Source organism: Mastigoproctus giganteus, chromosome 8, assembly GCF_048544385.1.
Source record: "Mastigoproctus giganteus isolate SK-2022 chromosome 8, ASM4854438v1, whole genome shotgun sequence".
NCBI classification, from domain to species: Eukaryota; Metazoa; Arthropoda; class Arachnida; order Uropygi; family Thelyphonidae; genus Mastigoproctus; species Mastigoproctus giganteus.
In genome coordinates, this window is record NC_143582.1 from 13,776,260 (window position 1) to 13,794,621 (window position 18,362).

Sequence of the window (18,362 nt, forward strand, 5' to 3'; positions counted from 1 at the left end):
TAAGTTTATTGCACAGCACATGTGATTTTACAAGTTTATCCAATTGCAGCTTACCTACAGTCATACATGTGTCACAAAAAAAAAACCTTTTTTTTTTTTTTGAGATTTTAAACGGAAAAAACAACATAACACTGACATTAAAATATTTATTTTAGAATTACTAATCAAATTATTTAATCCTGTGGGTAATTTTTTCTTAAACTAGCTTGGCAGTAAAAGTGTTAACAGCACAAGATTACAAATGACACCACAGGGTCACTTTTTCATAATCTTGTTTCTATATCAGATAACCAGGGTGTATTTGGCACTGTATGCAATCAGTACAAAAATTAAATCTCATGAGACAACCAGTGGTGCACACATCATAGGTGTGATAAAAGCAGAATGCAACCACATTGGCAATCAAGTCAACTGCTTCAAAATAAAGTAGATGCCGCCTTGGGTTTTTTTTTTTTTTTTTAATGGAAACCCCAAAAATGAGAGGTACTAGAACCTGTAGTAATAAGTACCATGCATGGGTTGAAGGCTGAGATGAAAGAAGATATTTGTTTACATTAGACCTGTGCAAATTGCAGTGGCTGGAGACTAAGCACCTGCGCGGTGATCTGATTGAGGTGTATAAGGCCTTTAATGGGTTGACCACGCTGAATTTTGATGGGATCCTTCCACTTGTTCAGATTACGAACCTAAGGGGGCATAACTTCAAATTAAGAAAAGACAGATGTAGAATAGATGTGCGGAAATTTGCCTTTAGCTAGCGGGTGGTTAATTGCTGGAACAAACTTCCATCTGTCGTTGTGGAAGTTGATAGGTTGAATAAATTTAAGGAGGAACTGGACAGGCATTTGGAGGGAATAGTGTGATTTTTTTTTTTTTTTTTTTTTGGCTGATGCTGCATAAGCTCATACACATGCTTTCTTGCATCACATGCCACCACTACTACTGCTACTTGAACTTCTGTAGATTGTTATTTTCAGGAAATATGTATGAATGAAGGTTGTTTCAGAAAATGGAAGATGAAGGAATAAATAAGAAAGAAGAAAATTTGGATCTGTAAGTTGATGTTGGACAGTAAAAGGATGCTGACTGGTTGCAGCATGTGTTCAGACTGCTTTGAAAGAGAGAGCAAGAATTATAGAAGACGATTCAGAAGAACAGTGCCCATGGAAGTATCTATAGAAAAGACATGCAGCAGAAACAGAACGCCTATGAGACAGAGAGTGGAGAGACTCTGTTAGAGATGAGCCATAAATTAACCTAACTGCCTCTTTTGAGTGGAATCTTGAAGCCTGAGAGAGAGGTTTTGGGGGAACCGCCCCAAATGCGGGAACAATATTCCATGACAGGGCAGATTTGTGCAGAGAGAACAGCTGTTCAGAGGAAAAGTAATGCTGAGAGCGAAAGAGACAACCTAGTTTTTTATATGCAGCGGAAGCAATATTATGTTGTTGTTAGTTTAGGGATTTATTAGGCACATCAGCAACTGTGGCCATAGTGTGCTAGAAGCAATATTAGTAATGTGCGTATGCCAAGAGAGAGATTAGAAGTCAGGGTAATCCCCAATAGGGATATATAAACTTGCCTAGAAATTGGAGTGTCATCAAAGATCGACACAGGAGCAGAAGAATCTTGTGAGATATAAGATAGGACTGAGTTTTGAAAGGACTGAAATCAATTAAGTTATTTATTTTTTTATTTTTTTTTTTGATTTGGTAGTTGTTGGCGCATCGGCTTCTGTGGCCATATTGCACCTCCCAAGGTTTTTGCAGTACTTTGATCCAAGCCCGAGGCAGGAATCGAACCCGCGACCTTTGGGTTGCCGGGAAGGTACTTTACCCACTCGGCTAGCCCGGTCGGCCAATTAAGTTATCTTTTCCCCACTGCAGATCAGCATTTAAGGAATTGGTAGTGCATATTCGAGAGATTGAAGCTGATTGTGCACGGCAAAAGTTTCGGAAACTGGAAGGTGTAATGCAATGTGCTATCATCAGCAAACTATGGATAGGATTTCCAGTCAATAGACTGGAACTAAGCTTATTTAACTAAATTTGCATTTTTTCACTGTCTATTGTTAAGATATTTTCTATATAAAACTTTATAACCATTTTTGGAATTTTAGATTACTCAGTCGGACCTCTGTTTAACAAACTTAAAATAGTTTCAATTGAGCGAAAAAAAAATTTCATATAAAAAACAGATTAGGGAGACTCGGTACACATTGTTCACACTTCTGGCCTTCAGGCAATTTAGACAATGAGTGCTGCTGCACGAATTAAGAGAGCTAAAGGGATTATTACACTTAGTGATACTCGAAAATCTTATCCGACCACCTGCCCCACATATGGAGAACTTGCGCTGGTCAAGAGCTATTCCTGATGCGAACAATGGGCTCTAGTCAACCTTCTACTGTAAGTGCCCTCTTCGGGAATTAGGAGAGAGTGGTTTTCTTTGCAAATAATCAACTATTGTTTCGCAGAAGTGTGTTATTTTCCCGTAAATGTTTCTGTAAATTTTTCATATCTCTATTTACATGGTTACAGTACCTCAATGACGTCCAGATTTTGGACAGTTTCACGAAAAAAAAATTCAAATTTAAGAACTAGTTCAAAGAGCTAATGACAATATCGATGACAAGAAAAGAAAAATGAGGATAACGAAGGTATTAAACCTTCTAAACATGAAATGTTGGCAGCTTTTGAAACTTCGTCGTGGCCTGCAGTGTGAATATGTTCCTGAGAATACAAAAGGTATGTTAAAACAAATGCGAAAAAAATTTAAATGATCGATGTACAGTAAATACAGCGTACAACAAAACACAACCAAATATTTTGAAAAATAATTCTTAAGTGTACTAATACTGTGTGCATCATGTATGAATAAAAAAAAAAAAAAAAAAAAAAAAAAATCGTATCTTAATTTGTTATGTATTAATAAATTGTTTTGAAATGTTAGAAAATATATTTACCATCTTTTACTGTATTTCTGAATGTTGAATTATTTTTAATTGTGGAAAAGGTCATATTTCTTTATAACGAAATTTTTGTTTAACGAATTTTTGCAAGGAACAATCGACTTAGTTATATAGAGGTTCCGACTGTAGATTTACTTTATTGGGGATTACCTCACTTTCACAGGTGTTCTGTTCATCTAAGCAGTACCACCCACTTCGGGAAACTCATGTACCTCTTTCTTGACCACCCCCTTTGGAAATGCCATTTCGTAGGGGCTCCTATTGGTTCGCCATTAATGTTTCTGTGGCTTTTGTTACAATGTAAAAGTTTGTTCAACACAACTTTGTATTTGTGCATTTTAAATTCAGACACAACAGTTTTATTTATTTTCCCATGCGGTAACAAGGTTGTAAATGAATTAGTATTAAAAAAAGCTATCTTGAACCGTAAAGTACAAAATGAAAAGAATTACTAGTTTCTTCTTATCCTCCATAGTTAAGAAATTAAAAACAAGTGAAAATGTGAGCGAAGACCGAATTACAGAAACTGTGTCAAACACTGCTTTTGTTCCTGATGGTATCCGTGTCCAACAGCAAGGGATGACTGACATAAATGACTGGCGAAGTTGCTGGACTGTTGATCAAAAAAATGATTTATTTGCAAAGTATAATTGGCTAAATTATCAAAATAGGAGACTTGGATGTGCATTATGTAAACAAATTGGAACTCTTGGAGTGGAAAAGAAGATGGCATGAAGATTTCTAAGGAATGGGCAAATAATGAAGTTACCTATTTTGGCAAAAGCAGACAGCAACAGCTATTGTCTTTAAGAAAGAAAATTTTCGATCACAAGGAAACAGCGGGACATAAAGCTGCTATAAAACTGCTTGTGGAAGCTGAGAAAGGGCACCTTGAAAATCTCTGTTTAAAGAGTTTATTGCACGAAAAATTAATAACAGCAAAATTTTTTTGCACCGCATATAAGGTGGCGAAAGAAAATCAGTCTTTTCATAATTTTGAATCAGAGATTGACCTACAGGAATTAAATGGGATTGACATGGGTCATATTCTTCATTCAACAAACGCTTGCATTAACATCTTGAACTACATTAGTGATGAAATGAGAAAAAATTTGGTTAATAAAATCGTTATGTCAAACAGTAAAATTTCACCGATAATCGACGAATCGACCATGGTGAGTAGGAAATCCGCTTTGATCATTTAAGTTCGAACTTGTATATTTGACTGTGGAATGAGATCTCCCGTAAATTTGTTTCTGGACTTGATTGAACTCGAAAGTGTTACTGCAAAAGGGATATTTCATTCTCTGCTTGATTGTCTTCAGTCATACAGTATGACGGAAAACTATTTAAAAACTCAGTTTGTGTCACATGTGATGGTGCAGTTGTTATGATGGGTAGTAAAAGCGGCGTTACGAAACTAATGAAACAAAAACTCCCTTGTTTAACAGTGTGGCATTGTGCTAATCACCGATTAGAACTATCAGTTGGTGATACTGTGAAATCCATTGCAGGTATTGATAGATTTAAAGCATTTATTGATAAACTTTATGTCATGTATAACGCGTCCCCAAAAAATGCCATAGAATTGAAGGTGTGTGTCAAATCGCTGGATATTGAACTATTAAAAATTGGCAGAATTTTAAGCACACGATGGGTGGCATAGAGCTTCTGGTCTGTTTCAGCTGTTTGGAATAACTATGAGGCGCTAGTTAACCATTTTCAAGAAGCAAAGAATGACTCGATGCAGGACCAAAAAGAAAGATGTACATATGAAGGACTGCAGAAGAAAATTACGACTACAAACTTTATATTAGATTTAGGTTTAATGTGTGATGCTCTTCAAGAATTATCAGACTTGAGCTTGGACTTGCAGGAGTGCGATATAGATTTGTACAGGGCGAATAAAAAAATAGAAATTGTTGTACAACTTTTTCTTGTAAGACAAACAGTTCCGGGACAGTATTACAGAAAGGCCGCCAAAGCTGCCGAAAATCTACGATTTCAAGAGTTTCACTTCATGGGACAGACTACAGAAATTATTCTCCAATCGATCCAGGGGTTTTCTATAGGAGTTTGAAACAATCAGTAGAAAGCAGGCTGCTTGATAGAAAAAGTGCTGATTTTGCAGCGTCGGCCCGAGTACTTGACAGGAAACATTGGCCCGAAGATACTAACTCTCAAGTGACATTTGGTGAGAATGAAATTAGAAAATTATCAATTTGGTTTCAGTTAAATGAAAGAGATACAATTCGTGGGTTTTGAGAATACCTAATTGAAAAGACGATATTGGAAGAATTGAAGAATTTAATGAATGTTCTGAGTACGATACCAGTTTCATCAAGTGAATGTGAACGAGGATTTTCACAAATGAATCTGATCGTCAGCCCAATCAGGGCTTCGATGATGACAAAAACAGTTTCTTCACTACTGTTTCTTAAAATTGTAGGCCCACTGCTGACACGCTTCGATCCAGCAAAATACTGTATGTTGATTCGTGGCTGCTTCGGAAACATCATCTATTAACAGACACAAACAGTAAGAAAAGAACTCGGCATATTGGGTCAGATGAGAACTTAATAAAAATTTGTAATATTTTATAAAATTTCATTATGAAATTGTTTTTACTTATTTTTTTACTTGGTACTTATTTTTACATTTTACTTATTTATGCTTAATAAACTGTGTGTTAATAAAATTAATTTGTCGTTCTTATTCCAAAAACATTACTACTGAAGTAACAATATCAGGAAATAAGTTTTTAGTTTACTTTTCATATCCTTTTAATTTTCAATTTGGTAGAGATTCAGTATCGGGTACTGCTAGCGATATGGCCGTGATTGACGGGTGCTGACACCGCCCAGTGTCATGTGATCTCCTTAACAGATGGAAACAGCTGGCATGGCTGACACCCACTGCGTGCCAGCCGTGTCAGCACAGAATTTTTTCCTGATAGCAAAGAATGAGTACCGGCACCTATTTTTTTTACAAAAAAAAAAAAAAAAAAAAAGCATTGTATATATATATATATATACACAGTAGTCTTTCAGAATAATGGCACCTTCGGGGATTCGGGTGCCATTATCTTGATTTTTCCGTTATCTAGATAGTTTTATTTTTAATATATTTAATGTAGAAAAAATGAGGGTAAATAAGAAACAGAGGTTAAGAATGCAATTTTATTAACTGTACATAAAAAAACAAACATGTTGATGATCCAATGTTATATTCTGGCATTAATACACTCCTACTTTCACCCCATTCTATTTTGTTTATTATATCAAGTTTAGTCTGCGGGTAGCACAGTAGTATTGTCACTGTCCACCCCACACTGGGTGGAAAAGGCCCCGGTTCAAAACCCATCAATGATGCAAAGAACTTTTATGGACTTTTTTCACTCCATGGCTGAGTTAGTTGGTCTCAGGCAGAGATAACAAGGTTTTTGACCCAGAAACTGGTTTTTCATCAAGAAAAACAGGAAATCGACCAGAGAACACACTCAATTTACAGACACAATGCACATGGGTATATGAATTAACTTTCTGGGTGACCCTAATATAATAGTTTGGATTATATCAAGCTTGTCACTAAGCTTTAATGTTGTTCTTTTCTTCTCTGTATGAGGTTTATTAACTTTAGGAGCCATAGTGAGGGGTTTTTATTTTAAAATAAATGTAAAACAGTGGTATAATACATGATATCAGTACAGAATTCACTTTTAAAATGACGAATGTAAACAAATATAGTAATCACGTGACTTGGCGTTTTCTTTTTTCAGCATTGTCGAAATAATGGGGTGCCATTATTTCGACAGTCTACTGTATATATATATATAATTAAAAAGTGATTAGAAACTTACCTGCACTTCCAGGATCATAGTACTGACCATCACGTTTTGTCATTCGTAATCGACTGCGAATCATGCCTCCACATCCAGGAGTGGTATATATAAACATAATCGGCAAACATCTGCCAAAGTGACCAAATGTAACTATGATATCTGGTGGCTTCAGTGTCAGTTTCACTAATTCTGAAGCTAAAAAGTATGGGGGAGAAAAAACAAATATGCATTTAAGCACATATAGACAGTACATGCAAAATAAATACTTCTTAATTCTTTCCACTTGGATTTATTTTTCAATTAAAATTATCTATCATTAATATGCCACAATGTAAATGATCTTCAGCACGACTTATGTAAACCGAGATAAATAGTAAATATTTTGAAAAACAAGCTGAGTCAGCCTCAATGTGCAAACTGCTGCAAGTGCTGGTAATGTCAAGTCCAACTAAATATACAAGTAGAGCAGATAACTTATTTTCAGAAAATAATTGAATAATTTTAAATGAAGAAAATAATTACGATTTTATAGTCAATCGAGATAACTTATTGAACATCCTCCTTGTAAAATCGTGGCACATATTTACAGCAGTTGAAAGTTCTGCAAGCTGCCACACTTATAGGACAAAATAGTCCTCAATTTACATTTCTGAAGACATAAAGCCTTCTGCTTCATTAAATATAGTTTAGAATTGCAATTATTTTTTTCAGTTAAAATTAATCAACTATTTTCTGCAAATATGTACTCTGGTAGGCATGGTCACATTTAGACCATCAAATTTTTGAAAAAAAAAAAAAAAAAAAAAAGAAGGGGAAGGGACCATGAGTTATTCGTTATGCATGACAGCCATATGGTGATGTTGTTCCTTCTGCCTCCAAATATAATTTTAGTCTAAGCAGTTTGTTGTTAACAATCCACAGAAAGATTCTCAACCCCAATTAAAAACTGTTGCTTCTGCTAGTCATCCCAAGTGGTATGATCAATGGGCATGATAACCCCAGAAATAAGGCAAAAAAACTGAAGTCAGTTATGCAAGAGACACACATTAAAGTGTCTGTGACTGTCATAGAATGTAATATTCATAAAGGGTTGGTCCCTCCACGAACACTTCGTCGTGTCAAAGGTCAGATCTCATTGGGTGCTAAAAATATTCACATTTCTTCAAAAGCATTGCAGACTCAAATTTGAGAAGTAAATTTACATTTGCATGACGTAAACTACAACAGTTTCTTTCAAGAATTTTAACTGGTGATGAAACAGAGATTTATCACTGGAACCCAAAAACAAAATAGGAATCATGTAATGAAAACAGCACTGGTCACCACTAACCACTATTAATGAGACTCGTGGCGAGAGAAGAAAAATGCATGGGATACATATAAATTATCAGGAGACATAGAAAACTACGGTAGCTATAAGCTAGTCTGTAATCAAATCACAAGGGATGTTAGGCAAGCAAAGGCAGATTACAAGAAATCTTTGGCAAAGGATGCTAAGAAAAACAGCAAGGACTTCTTTACTTATATAAACTCTAGAAGGAAGGGGATAAATCAGATTGGTCACCTTGATATAAATGGTTTGACTGTTGATGATCCTGCTCAGATAGCTGACAAACTGAATGAGTATTTTGCATCTACATTCACACACAAAGAATTCTTTAGGGAAGTGGAGGACAGAAGCTTATTAAACTCTAACAGGGAGCTTAATAAGCTTGTAACAACTGAGAGTAAAATGGAGGAGAAATTGAAGTTAAACATAAGGCAACAGGGGTGGATGGAATCTATCTAGTTATATTAAAGGAGGCAGCAAAGGAAGTAAACAAACCCTTAGCAATAATTATGAGAGTATCCTTGGACTAAGGGGAAGTTCCCCACAGACCGGAGATCTGTAAATGTATCCTAAATTCACAAAGGGAGAACAAAGGGTGACACGAGTAATTACAGATCTGTTAGTTTAACTTCTGTTCTAGGGGAAAATAATGGAGTCACTGCAGGATCATCTAGAGAAGACTGCAGTAATAATTCAGGCACAGCATGGGTTTGTTAAGGGAAAGCCTTGTCTGACAAATTTTATTGCATACTATGATTATGATGTGGTTACAAAGGAACTGGAGCCAAAAAATAATTTTGATATCATATACTTGTATTTCAGGAAAGCTTTTGATACTGTTGGCGCATGGAAGACTACTGTACAAATTGGAGAAGTATGATATTAAGGGCAAGTTGCTAATGATGGATAAAAGGGTGGTTGAGTGGGAGAAGACAGAGAATAGTAATCAATGGACGCTGCTCTTCGTGGACTAATGTTATTAGTGGAGTTCCCCCAGGGTTTGGTAGTGGGCCCACTGTTGTTTTGTATATTTATCAATACTGATAAATATACAATGATACTGATGAAGGTATATCAGGCTTAATGTCAAAGTCTGCAGACAATACAAAGGTTGGCAGGATTAGTAATGACAGTACATTACTGCAACAGGATCTAGAAAAGTTGGCAGATGGGCTGAGAGGTGGCAACTGAAGTTTAACATTGACAAATGCAAAGTACTGCATTTGGGTAGAAGTAACCCCAGAGTAACGTACCAACTGTGCAGTTCTACACTCAGGATAATGGAGAATGAAAAAAGACCTGGGAGTAATTGTACAGTCAGATATGAAGTTTTCTGAGCAGCGCAGACAGGCTGCCAGAGTAGGGAAAAGGAGGTGATTATCCCTTTGTATAAGGCAATGGTCACGCCATGCCCCGTGTACTGCATACAGGTCTGGAGGCCTCATTTTAGGAAGGAGTACAGAGAAGGGCAACAAGATTGGTGAGGGGAACGCATGGGTCCTCTTCCTAAAAAAGGCTTAAGTTCTACAAATTGTAGTGTCTGGAGACTAGGCACCTGCGAGGTGATCTGATTGAGGTGTATAAGGCCCTGAATGGGTTGAGTAGGCTCAATTCTAATGGGATTCCTCTGGTTGCTCAGATTACGAACTTGAGGGAGCAAAAATTCAAATTGAGGAAAGACAACTGTAGAATAGATGTGTGGAAATTTTCCTTTAGCCATCAGGTAGCTGATTGCTGGAACAAACTTCCAAAGGGAATGGATGTGTGAAATTGTTTTTTTTTTTTTTTTTGGCTGATGCTACATAACCTCATATGCTTCCTTTCTTGCATCACATGGCTCTACTTCTACTACTACCCCTAAAATTCAGAAGTCAATTCTCTGCTGGGAAGGTTGTGGCCACCACTGTTTGGAATAACCCCAGGGACTCGCATCTGGTGAGTATGGGCTTGGCATACCCAGGGTCCTGAGCTGGATATCATCATTTTTCTCTTTTTTTGGTGATTCCCTTCTATTCTCTATTCTTTCTCTTTCTCTCTCTCTCTCTCTCGGGGTAATTCAGAAATTTTTTTTTGGCTGGTGCAGCATAAGCCTCAGGCTTCCTTGCACCATATAGCTAATAATAATAATAATAATAATAATAATAATATAGCAGGAATTCTTTTCATAGACTACATGCCATATGAAAACTATCATTGGAGGTGCCTGTGCTGCTGATCACAAAAATTTAGGAGGGCCATAATGTATCAGGTAAGAAAGAAATTGACTCTTGCTTCTTCATGATAATGATGCTTTTAGAGAATGCGCATTCCAGGAATTAAATCACCCACCTTACAGTACAGATCGGACACAAGTGATTATTTTTTTCTTTCTTAAGCCTGAAGAAACACTTGAGTGGGCATCAATTTAAGTGATGACAATCGAGGAAATGGTAAATGGCTTTTCCAGAGACCAGGGCATATATATTGGGGGGGGGGGGGGGGGTAGATAACTTTTTTTGGATCCCCTTTGTGAAAGAATGAATTCTGTATATACACAAGTGGGCAACATTTTTAAACAAATGGCGTCAACAGAAAAGCTATACTGCTACTAGTTTAAATAGTTGTCATTCAAATACTATGGCTATGGTAATTCAGCAGCAAGTGCAAAAGTCTCAGCTGCCAAATACACAGGACAAGAAAATCTTCAATTTATTCTATATAAGTTCAGTTTTTGTTTGAATAAAGCATTTAAAACTTACATTGATATAATTAAGTTTATTTACAAATTGTAAATATGTATGAGGGATGATCATTTAATTCACGGACTGGTGCAAGATCTTATCTTAATTGTAATCATCTGAATTTTCTCCTCAAATTACTCTCCCTTGAACTCTACATACTTTCGCCACCACTGTACCCATGCGTTAAATGCTTCTTGACAGTCATTTTTCGAAAGACTGCAAAGTGCTTCCGTTTTAGCTCTGCAAGCATCACTGGCAGACACAAAACACCTGCCTTTCAGAGCTTTCTTCAGATGTGAAAACAAGAAGAAATCACATGGGGGCTAAGTTTACTGAACAAGGGGAATGTGGCAGAACCTTGTGACCTAGTAGTGATCACTGGCTGCACAATATTAGCTGTATGGGACCTGGCATTGCCTTGATGGAGAAACCACTTCATATTGGAAAGTTCTTGACATTTCTCATGAATGGTGTGGTGAAGTTTGATTCTGAGAACCTCAGAGTATGCTTCCTTATTCATAGTTGTTCCACGAGACACAAAATGTGCAACAAGAATGCCTTTTATGTCAAAAAACACAACAACCATTTGTTTGTAAGCTGAACAAGAAGATTGAAATTTCTTAGGTCTTGGTGAATCAGAATGCTTCCACTCACTTGACTGTTGTTTTGTCTCTGGATCATAATGAAAAATTCAAGTTACTATTCGATTTAAGAAGTTTTGACCCTGGTACCCTGTGTTTCACCCTGTTGACCCTGTGTTTCAAAATGATCAAACATTTCTTTGCACGTTTACACTTTGTGCAGTTTTTTTTTTTTTTTGTTCTAGAGTCAAATTGTGTGGACTCCAGCAGGCACGGATTTGCGACATTTTCAGGTGATCTTTTGCAATATTGTGAGCACTAATGTATGAAATGGACATTCTAACAGTTAATTCACAAGTGTAATTTGCCTGTCTTCATCCAAGATTTCCTGGGCATTTGCAATTTGCTCAGTTGTTGAGGAGGAAGGCTGACCAGGTCTGGGTCATCTGTAACAGACTCACAGCCTTCACTGAATCACTTGTGCCATTTAAATATCACCAACCAAGACACTCAATACCATAAGCTTTATTCATCTCTTTAACTGTTTCTGATGCATTTAAGCCCCATCTGACACAATAACGAATCACATATCACTGTTCAATCTGTATGTCCAACATGATACTTGATTCAAAACGATTGTCAGTGACATAAAAATTAACTCTCTTCACACAAAACTAGCTCGACAAGTACTGGCATACACACACAGTCTGCTCAGTAGCGATCAGAGAGACCACCTCTAGCGACAGTTGTGGGAAAGTCCGCAAATTAAATGATCGCCCCTTGTACATTTCCGATTTGGAAATAAATATAATAATACCAACATAAGTTTTGAGTACTTTATTATCTTTAAACAACACAGTTTACTAGTGCACCATGCTGCTCAAGGAATACCTCAGAACTTCAGTTTTATTCTAAATAAAACATTTGTTTTTGCTCTTTCAATAATCTATTTTTATTTATTTATAAATTTTTTGCTGCCAAGAAAGATTTCATTAACTCAGGCCCAAAATCTTCAATTTTTTTCACACAGTAATCAACTATATAAATACCAAGTCTTACAAATTCAAGGACAGACTTCCTTTATAAAGTTATTCTTGAATTTGTAAGGGTTCTTTAGTCAATGGATAAATCCTGAATCATTAATGTAGTACACGGGTAGTTCTCATTTAATGAATTCTCGCTATAACAAATTATTTTAATCAAACCTTTATCATGTTAAATTTCCTATAGAAGAATTTGCATATTTTTCTACTGTTCATTAACAGTTTTGGGTGGCAAATAGATGGAGTAAACCAGGCTTGTCCAGCCCACATGCAGCCCAACAAAAAATTGTAAACTTACCAACTTTATAAGATTGCGACTAAAAATACCATTAATAATACTACAAATACAATTTTAACATGCTATTAATTTATAAGCAATGAATTTTTGAATTTAACAGGTTCTTTAGCAATGAGAGATTCATAAAATCATCTCAAATAATTGTATTTATTCAAAATTGCCGCCCATGCGAGTAGTTACTTCTCGACATAATAAATGGTGCGCTAGCGCTCTTGCTTCCTACTTTTACCACACAATAGATGTCTCTCTATGTGCACCATTGGTACGCCGGTACGGCTTTCAATGTGCAATTGTAAACAGTCGAGTTGACACCGAAGAAAGGTGTAGACGTTACGTGTGTTTGTGGCGATTTGGCGAGTAAAATGCAGTGATTATTGATAATATTTCTTCCTACCTACCTTTGTAAACGACAGACATTTTTGGTTATTTAGAAGACATGTAAGTATTTTTATTTGATTATTAAACCTTGCTTTCTAATTTTCAATCTATTTTTTTTTTAAATTCCAGCATGGCTTCTTCCACATCGTCTCAAAAGAAAACCAAACCAAAATAAGAGAAAAATTATAGAAGAAAGATTGTTCAGCGAAAAGTGGACAGATGACCACATTTTTGTCGAGGCAAATACTAAGGAAATCTGCTTAATTTGTAGGGAATTTGGGCCAGTTTTCAAAGTCTACAATTTGAAAAGGCATTACATGCAAAAACATGCTGCGAAATTTAGTGCGTATCAAGGAATGTGTCGTAAAGACAAAATAGCGGAACTGAAAAAAAGTCTATCGTCTCAACAAAGTTTTTTTTAAAAAAACAACAACTCAAACGGATTCTATTGTAAAAGCTAGTTATGTGGTTGCAAACCTGATAGCAAAAAAAAAAAAAAAAAAAAAAAATCAAAACCGTATGCCGATGGTGAGTTTATTAAGCAATGTATGGAAAGCGTGGCAGATATAATTTGCCCTGATAAAAAAAGGGGATTTTTCTAAAATCAGTTTGTCTCACCAGACTATAGCCAAGCGAATTGATGAAATACGAAAATCTATCGAAAAAGGTTTGGAGAGTAGAGCTGCTAATTTTAAATTTTATGCTTTGGCGATAGACGAAAGTATTGATGCTACTAATACAGCTCAATTGGCAATTTTTATTAGAAATATTGATGACGAATATAATATCACTGAAGAAATGGCCTCTTTAGTGCCATTAAAAGACACAACTAAATCAAGAGATTTATACGAAGCAGTGAAAAATACGTTAAAGCGATTTTCTTTGTCCATTGTGATCATATCTGGTATAGCTACTCATGGTGCCCCGGCGATGATAGGTAAAAGAAATGGACTTGTAAAATTAATAGAAGACGATGCAATTGCCTCCCAAAATTTATGTATGATGAAATATCATTGCATAGTACACCAAGAAAATTTATACGTAAAAGCTTTAAAGATGGATAACGTGATGCACATTATCAGCAAGGCTGTAAATTTCATAAGGGCCAAGGGATTGAATCTTCGCCAATTCCAGGAATTCCTTAAATTTACGGATGCCGACTATGGGGACATCATTTACTTTTCAGAAGTAAGACGGTTAAGTCGAGGTAAAATGCTGAAAAGATTTTATGATTTGCGAAATGAAATCAAGTCGTTTATAGAATCAAAAACAAAATTTGTGCTGGAACTTGATGAGAAAACTGGCTCACAGATTTGGCATTTTTAGTAGACTTGACCGCAAATTTAAATGAGTTAAACATGCGTCTTCAAGGTGAAAACCAACTGATCAATACAATGTTTCAAACTATAACAGTGTTCGAAATGAAACTGAAACAATGACAATCTCAAATTAAGGCAAACAATTTTATGCATTGCGACAAGTTGGCTAAACATGGTCCTGTGAACAACGAAAAATATGCAGCCTTGCTTTTCGATTTGATACAGGAATTTGAGAACAGGTTTCAAGATTTCCGGAAAAATCATCAATCTTTTGGTATATTTGCAACTCCATTTTCAGTCAACATAAATATATTACCTGGCAATTTTCAAATGGAATGCATAGAGTTACAATCTGACATTCAACTTAAAGAAAAATTTGATCCTGTCTCTTTACTGGACTTCTATAAGATATATCTTCCCAGAGAAAAATATCCCTCGCTTCACAATCATGCCCTATTCATATCATCGCTATTTGGAAGCACCTACATTTGTGAGCAGCTATTTTCAAGGATGAAGCACACGAAGAATAAAACTAGAACCAAAATATCTGATGAGCACCTTGAGAACTCACTGAGAATTACAACTACTTCCATCGAACCAAATATCGAAGCATTAGTGTCTCAAAAACAATGTCAAACATCCACTAATTTCATGTTGCTGTCTTGTCTTTTACTTTTATAATAAAAAATTCATGAATTAATGATGTTTAAATTACTTAAATATGTTAACTACATATTCTACGTTTTTTTGCTCATCAGCTATCGTTAGTGTTAGTGTATTTTATGTGTGGCCCAACACAACTCATCTTCTTCCAATGTGGCCCAGGGAAGCTAAAAGGTTGGACACCCCTGGAGTAAACATTTAAGAGGAACTCTACTGTCAGATGAACTGCTACAGAGGAGTTACTAATACTGGAGAGGCAGCTGACTTTTTTTCAGTGGGTTTTTGAGAGCTTACACAGCATGCAATGGGAGTGAATGACGCTCAGTGGAATAATTATTTCAGTTTGAATCCCAATGGAATGCTTTTCTGCAACGTTCTCCGCCTAAGTTGCCTTATTGCAATTTATGGCTGCCCTGCCTCCTGAGACAATATGCTTAGTTCTGTCCTGAGTCTCCGTATCTCTTTTTTCCCTCCTCCACTGCTGGCATACTCATGAGTACGCAAGATGTTCTCTTTGGCAGTTGATGCATAGAAGTTTTGTAGCTGAACATCCATGATTTCATGGTCCTTTGCCACGCACTGAGCACATGCAAGGACACCATGACAGGCCACTTGTGAGTGTTTGTATTTTTGATACTTGAAGCACCTTAATGGATTTGGTACGAATGGCCTTACTGGGCAGTGCAGGTAGTGTGATGGAATTAGGAGACAACAAGTTGAAAGTAAGGAGAAGATTTCTTGTGAGTACTAAATTCCCATTTCTACACATGAATATTCTCTTTACAACTGTCACTCCTTGTGGCTTAAGTTCAGGACAGATTTCTTCCTCTGGCACTTCCATAAGGTCCCACATCACATGGGTGCTGCGCCTCCGTAGCCAGGTGGGAAGGAGCAGCAGTGCGTAGCACACGCTTCTTGATTAGACCGGGGTTCGAGCCCGTCACCACCAAATACGGAGGATGCGGAAAGGTCAGGGAATGACCACCGCATATCCCGGAGCAATATGGCCTTAGTTGCTAATGCTTCCAAAAATAACAATAACAATAACCACATCACATGATGAATTCAGTGTCTTATGAGGGGTAACTGTAATCAGAATTCCCCCAACAGAGGTGGCTTGAAGCTGTTCTGAATGCTTTTCATTTTTGGTTTCTATTAAAATATCACCTGATTGCAGCCACTTCACTGATTTTGGCAACCCTTCTGAATAAAGAAGGGCAACATCCTCCCAATGAGTTTTCTTAGTAGTGGAATGAATTACCAGGAAGAGTGGTGTAGCTCCTGATGGTTCTCCTGTTCTGCTGAATTGGTGATATTATTATCGATTATATTAGCATCTGGTAGGGATCATGTGGGGATCCCAGAAGAAAAGTTTAGACTGCCAGGATTCACGAGTGTGTGTGTGTGGTTTTTTTTTTTTTTTTTTGGTTCAGTGCCCAAGCTCCCCAGCCACCATGGAGCCCAAATGGGATGACCGTTACTCGGTAAGCAATAAAGTTGCTCAAGATTGGGATGCCAGGGCTACTCAGACACCATACCCGCACCTCTACCAGCCTCTCAGATCACGAGAGTAAGGACAGCATCGGCACAATTGATCCTTGCAGGTGAACCCAATAGCCAACCGATCCTGGGCAAGCCATCCCAGGACCACCCATCTTGTGAAAGCAAGGGCCCTCAACCACTAGGATTCCCCCTTCCGAGTTTCCATGGGTCACAACACACGACAGACATGGCAGATTCTTATGGTGGTAGCCCTCAAACCTAGGCTGTGGGTGATGCAGTGATGCTAATCTGGAGGCCAAGCAGTATTACTGGGAGGTCCCCTCACAACATACAGGCACCCACACCAAGGAAGCAGAGAGAGAGAGAGAGAGAGAGAGAGAGAGAGAGAGAGAGAGAGAGAGAGAGAACAATAAACACAGACTGTTCACTGTCATATCACACAAATTAAAAAACTATATATGAGCGATCAACTAATGATTAACCAAATAACATTTTTGTGCTATTTGTATTATTTAGTTTCTTCATGTTTATTTATTTATTTGTGGCTTTGTTGTAGGTAGTGATAGTACATAAGCAGAACTTGTTGCAATAAGCAGAAATTTCATGCACTTGTAACGAGTGTTACTTTTACTAATGCAATTTATTTTCACCTCCTTTGTAGTAGTTTATCAGTGACCAAATAATGACTGAATGTAGTAGCAGCTTGTTCTTTCATTATTTATAATTTACTGATTTAAAAAGTGCCCCTTCCCCATTTCTACCAAATGAAACTATTTATTGTAATGGATCCATAGATAATATAGATTTGGAGAGTCAATCATTTAATGCCATGAAAACTGGAAGAACTAATTCAGAAAATTAAATAGTTTATTGCTAATACAAATTATGGAAGAAGTATGGTTCTACATACAACTTCATTGTTGAATGGCTTTTCAACAATGAAGATTGTCAAATCTGATAACTAAGCAAAATTTCTCAAAAACATTTGCGTAACCATTTTGTAATTACTTTAATATCCTATATGGCAGAATTTGGGAAGATGACTGAGTACAAGATGCATCTTCTCGTCATTATTCTGATTATTAGAAATACTTTTTTAACAGCTGAATTTATGACCAAGTCCAGTCCTATCATTCACATGCTGAGTACCCCATTTTTGTGGTTAACAGCCACCCACATCCATCCTAATTCAGTCACCTGATCCAAGATTTTTGTAAGATGGCCATTGCTCCAGTTACCAGTGCTTCATACACTGTTTCTGTGTTGCACTGTAGACTGTGATTATAAATTCATGTAAATATCTCTCCACTTCAATACATTGCGTGTGGCCCCGAGTGCCAAGCGATAGTGCCCAAGCGATATTTTGTGCGATACATAGCGTTCTTTCTCAGCGGATTAGTTATATTTATTTTCCAGTGTCACTATTCTTCTTGTTTTTCTTAAGTGGTTCTTTACTTAAAAGCTTTGTAGTAGAATCCAGAAAGGAAATACACCTTTCTTTCCTTGTGTATATATATATATAATCCACACTAACCTAACTAAACCTCTAAACTGCTTGGTCACTGGTGGCACCACTCCTGCCTCCACATGGCGGAGCTGGTAACCTGGGAGAAGAAAAACACTCTCCCGGGGCAAAAAGGAGCAAAGATGGACATAAATAGACATGCCACTTATGGATCTCATGATCCAGATCTCTCAAACAGAGAAGACTTAAA

General features: G+C 36.8%; 1 protein-coding gene across 2 annotated transcripts in view; it reads right to left on the bottom strand.

The window, feature by feature from the left end:
• LOC150081272 (sentrin-specific protease 6-like) overlaps positions 1-18,362 on the bottom strand; it is a 369,847-nt gene that overhangs the window by 92,962 nt on the left and 258,523 nt on the right. For both annotated transcript variants that reach the window (XM_090379581.1, XM_090379580.1), the window contains one exon: positions 6,831-7,007. In XM_090379581.1, coding sequence (XP_090235707.1) covers positions 6,831-7,007 — 177 coding nt within the window. The remainder of the gene's footprint in view (positions 1-6,830; positions 7,008-18,362) is intronic.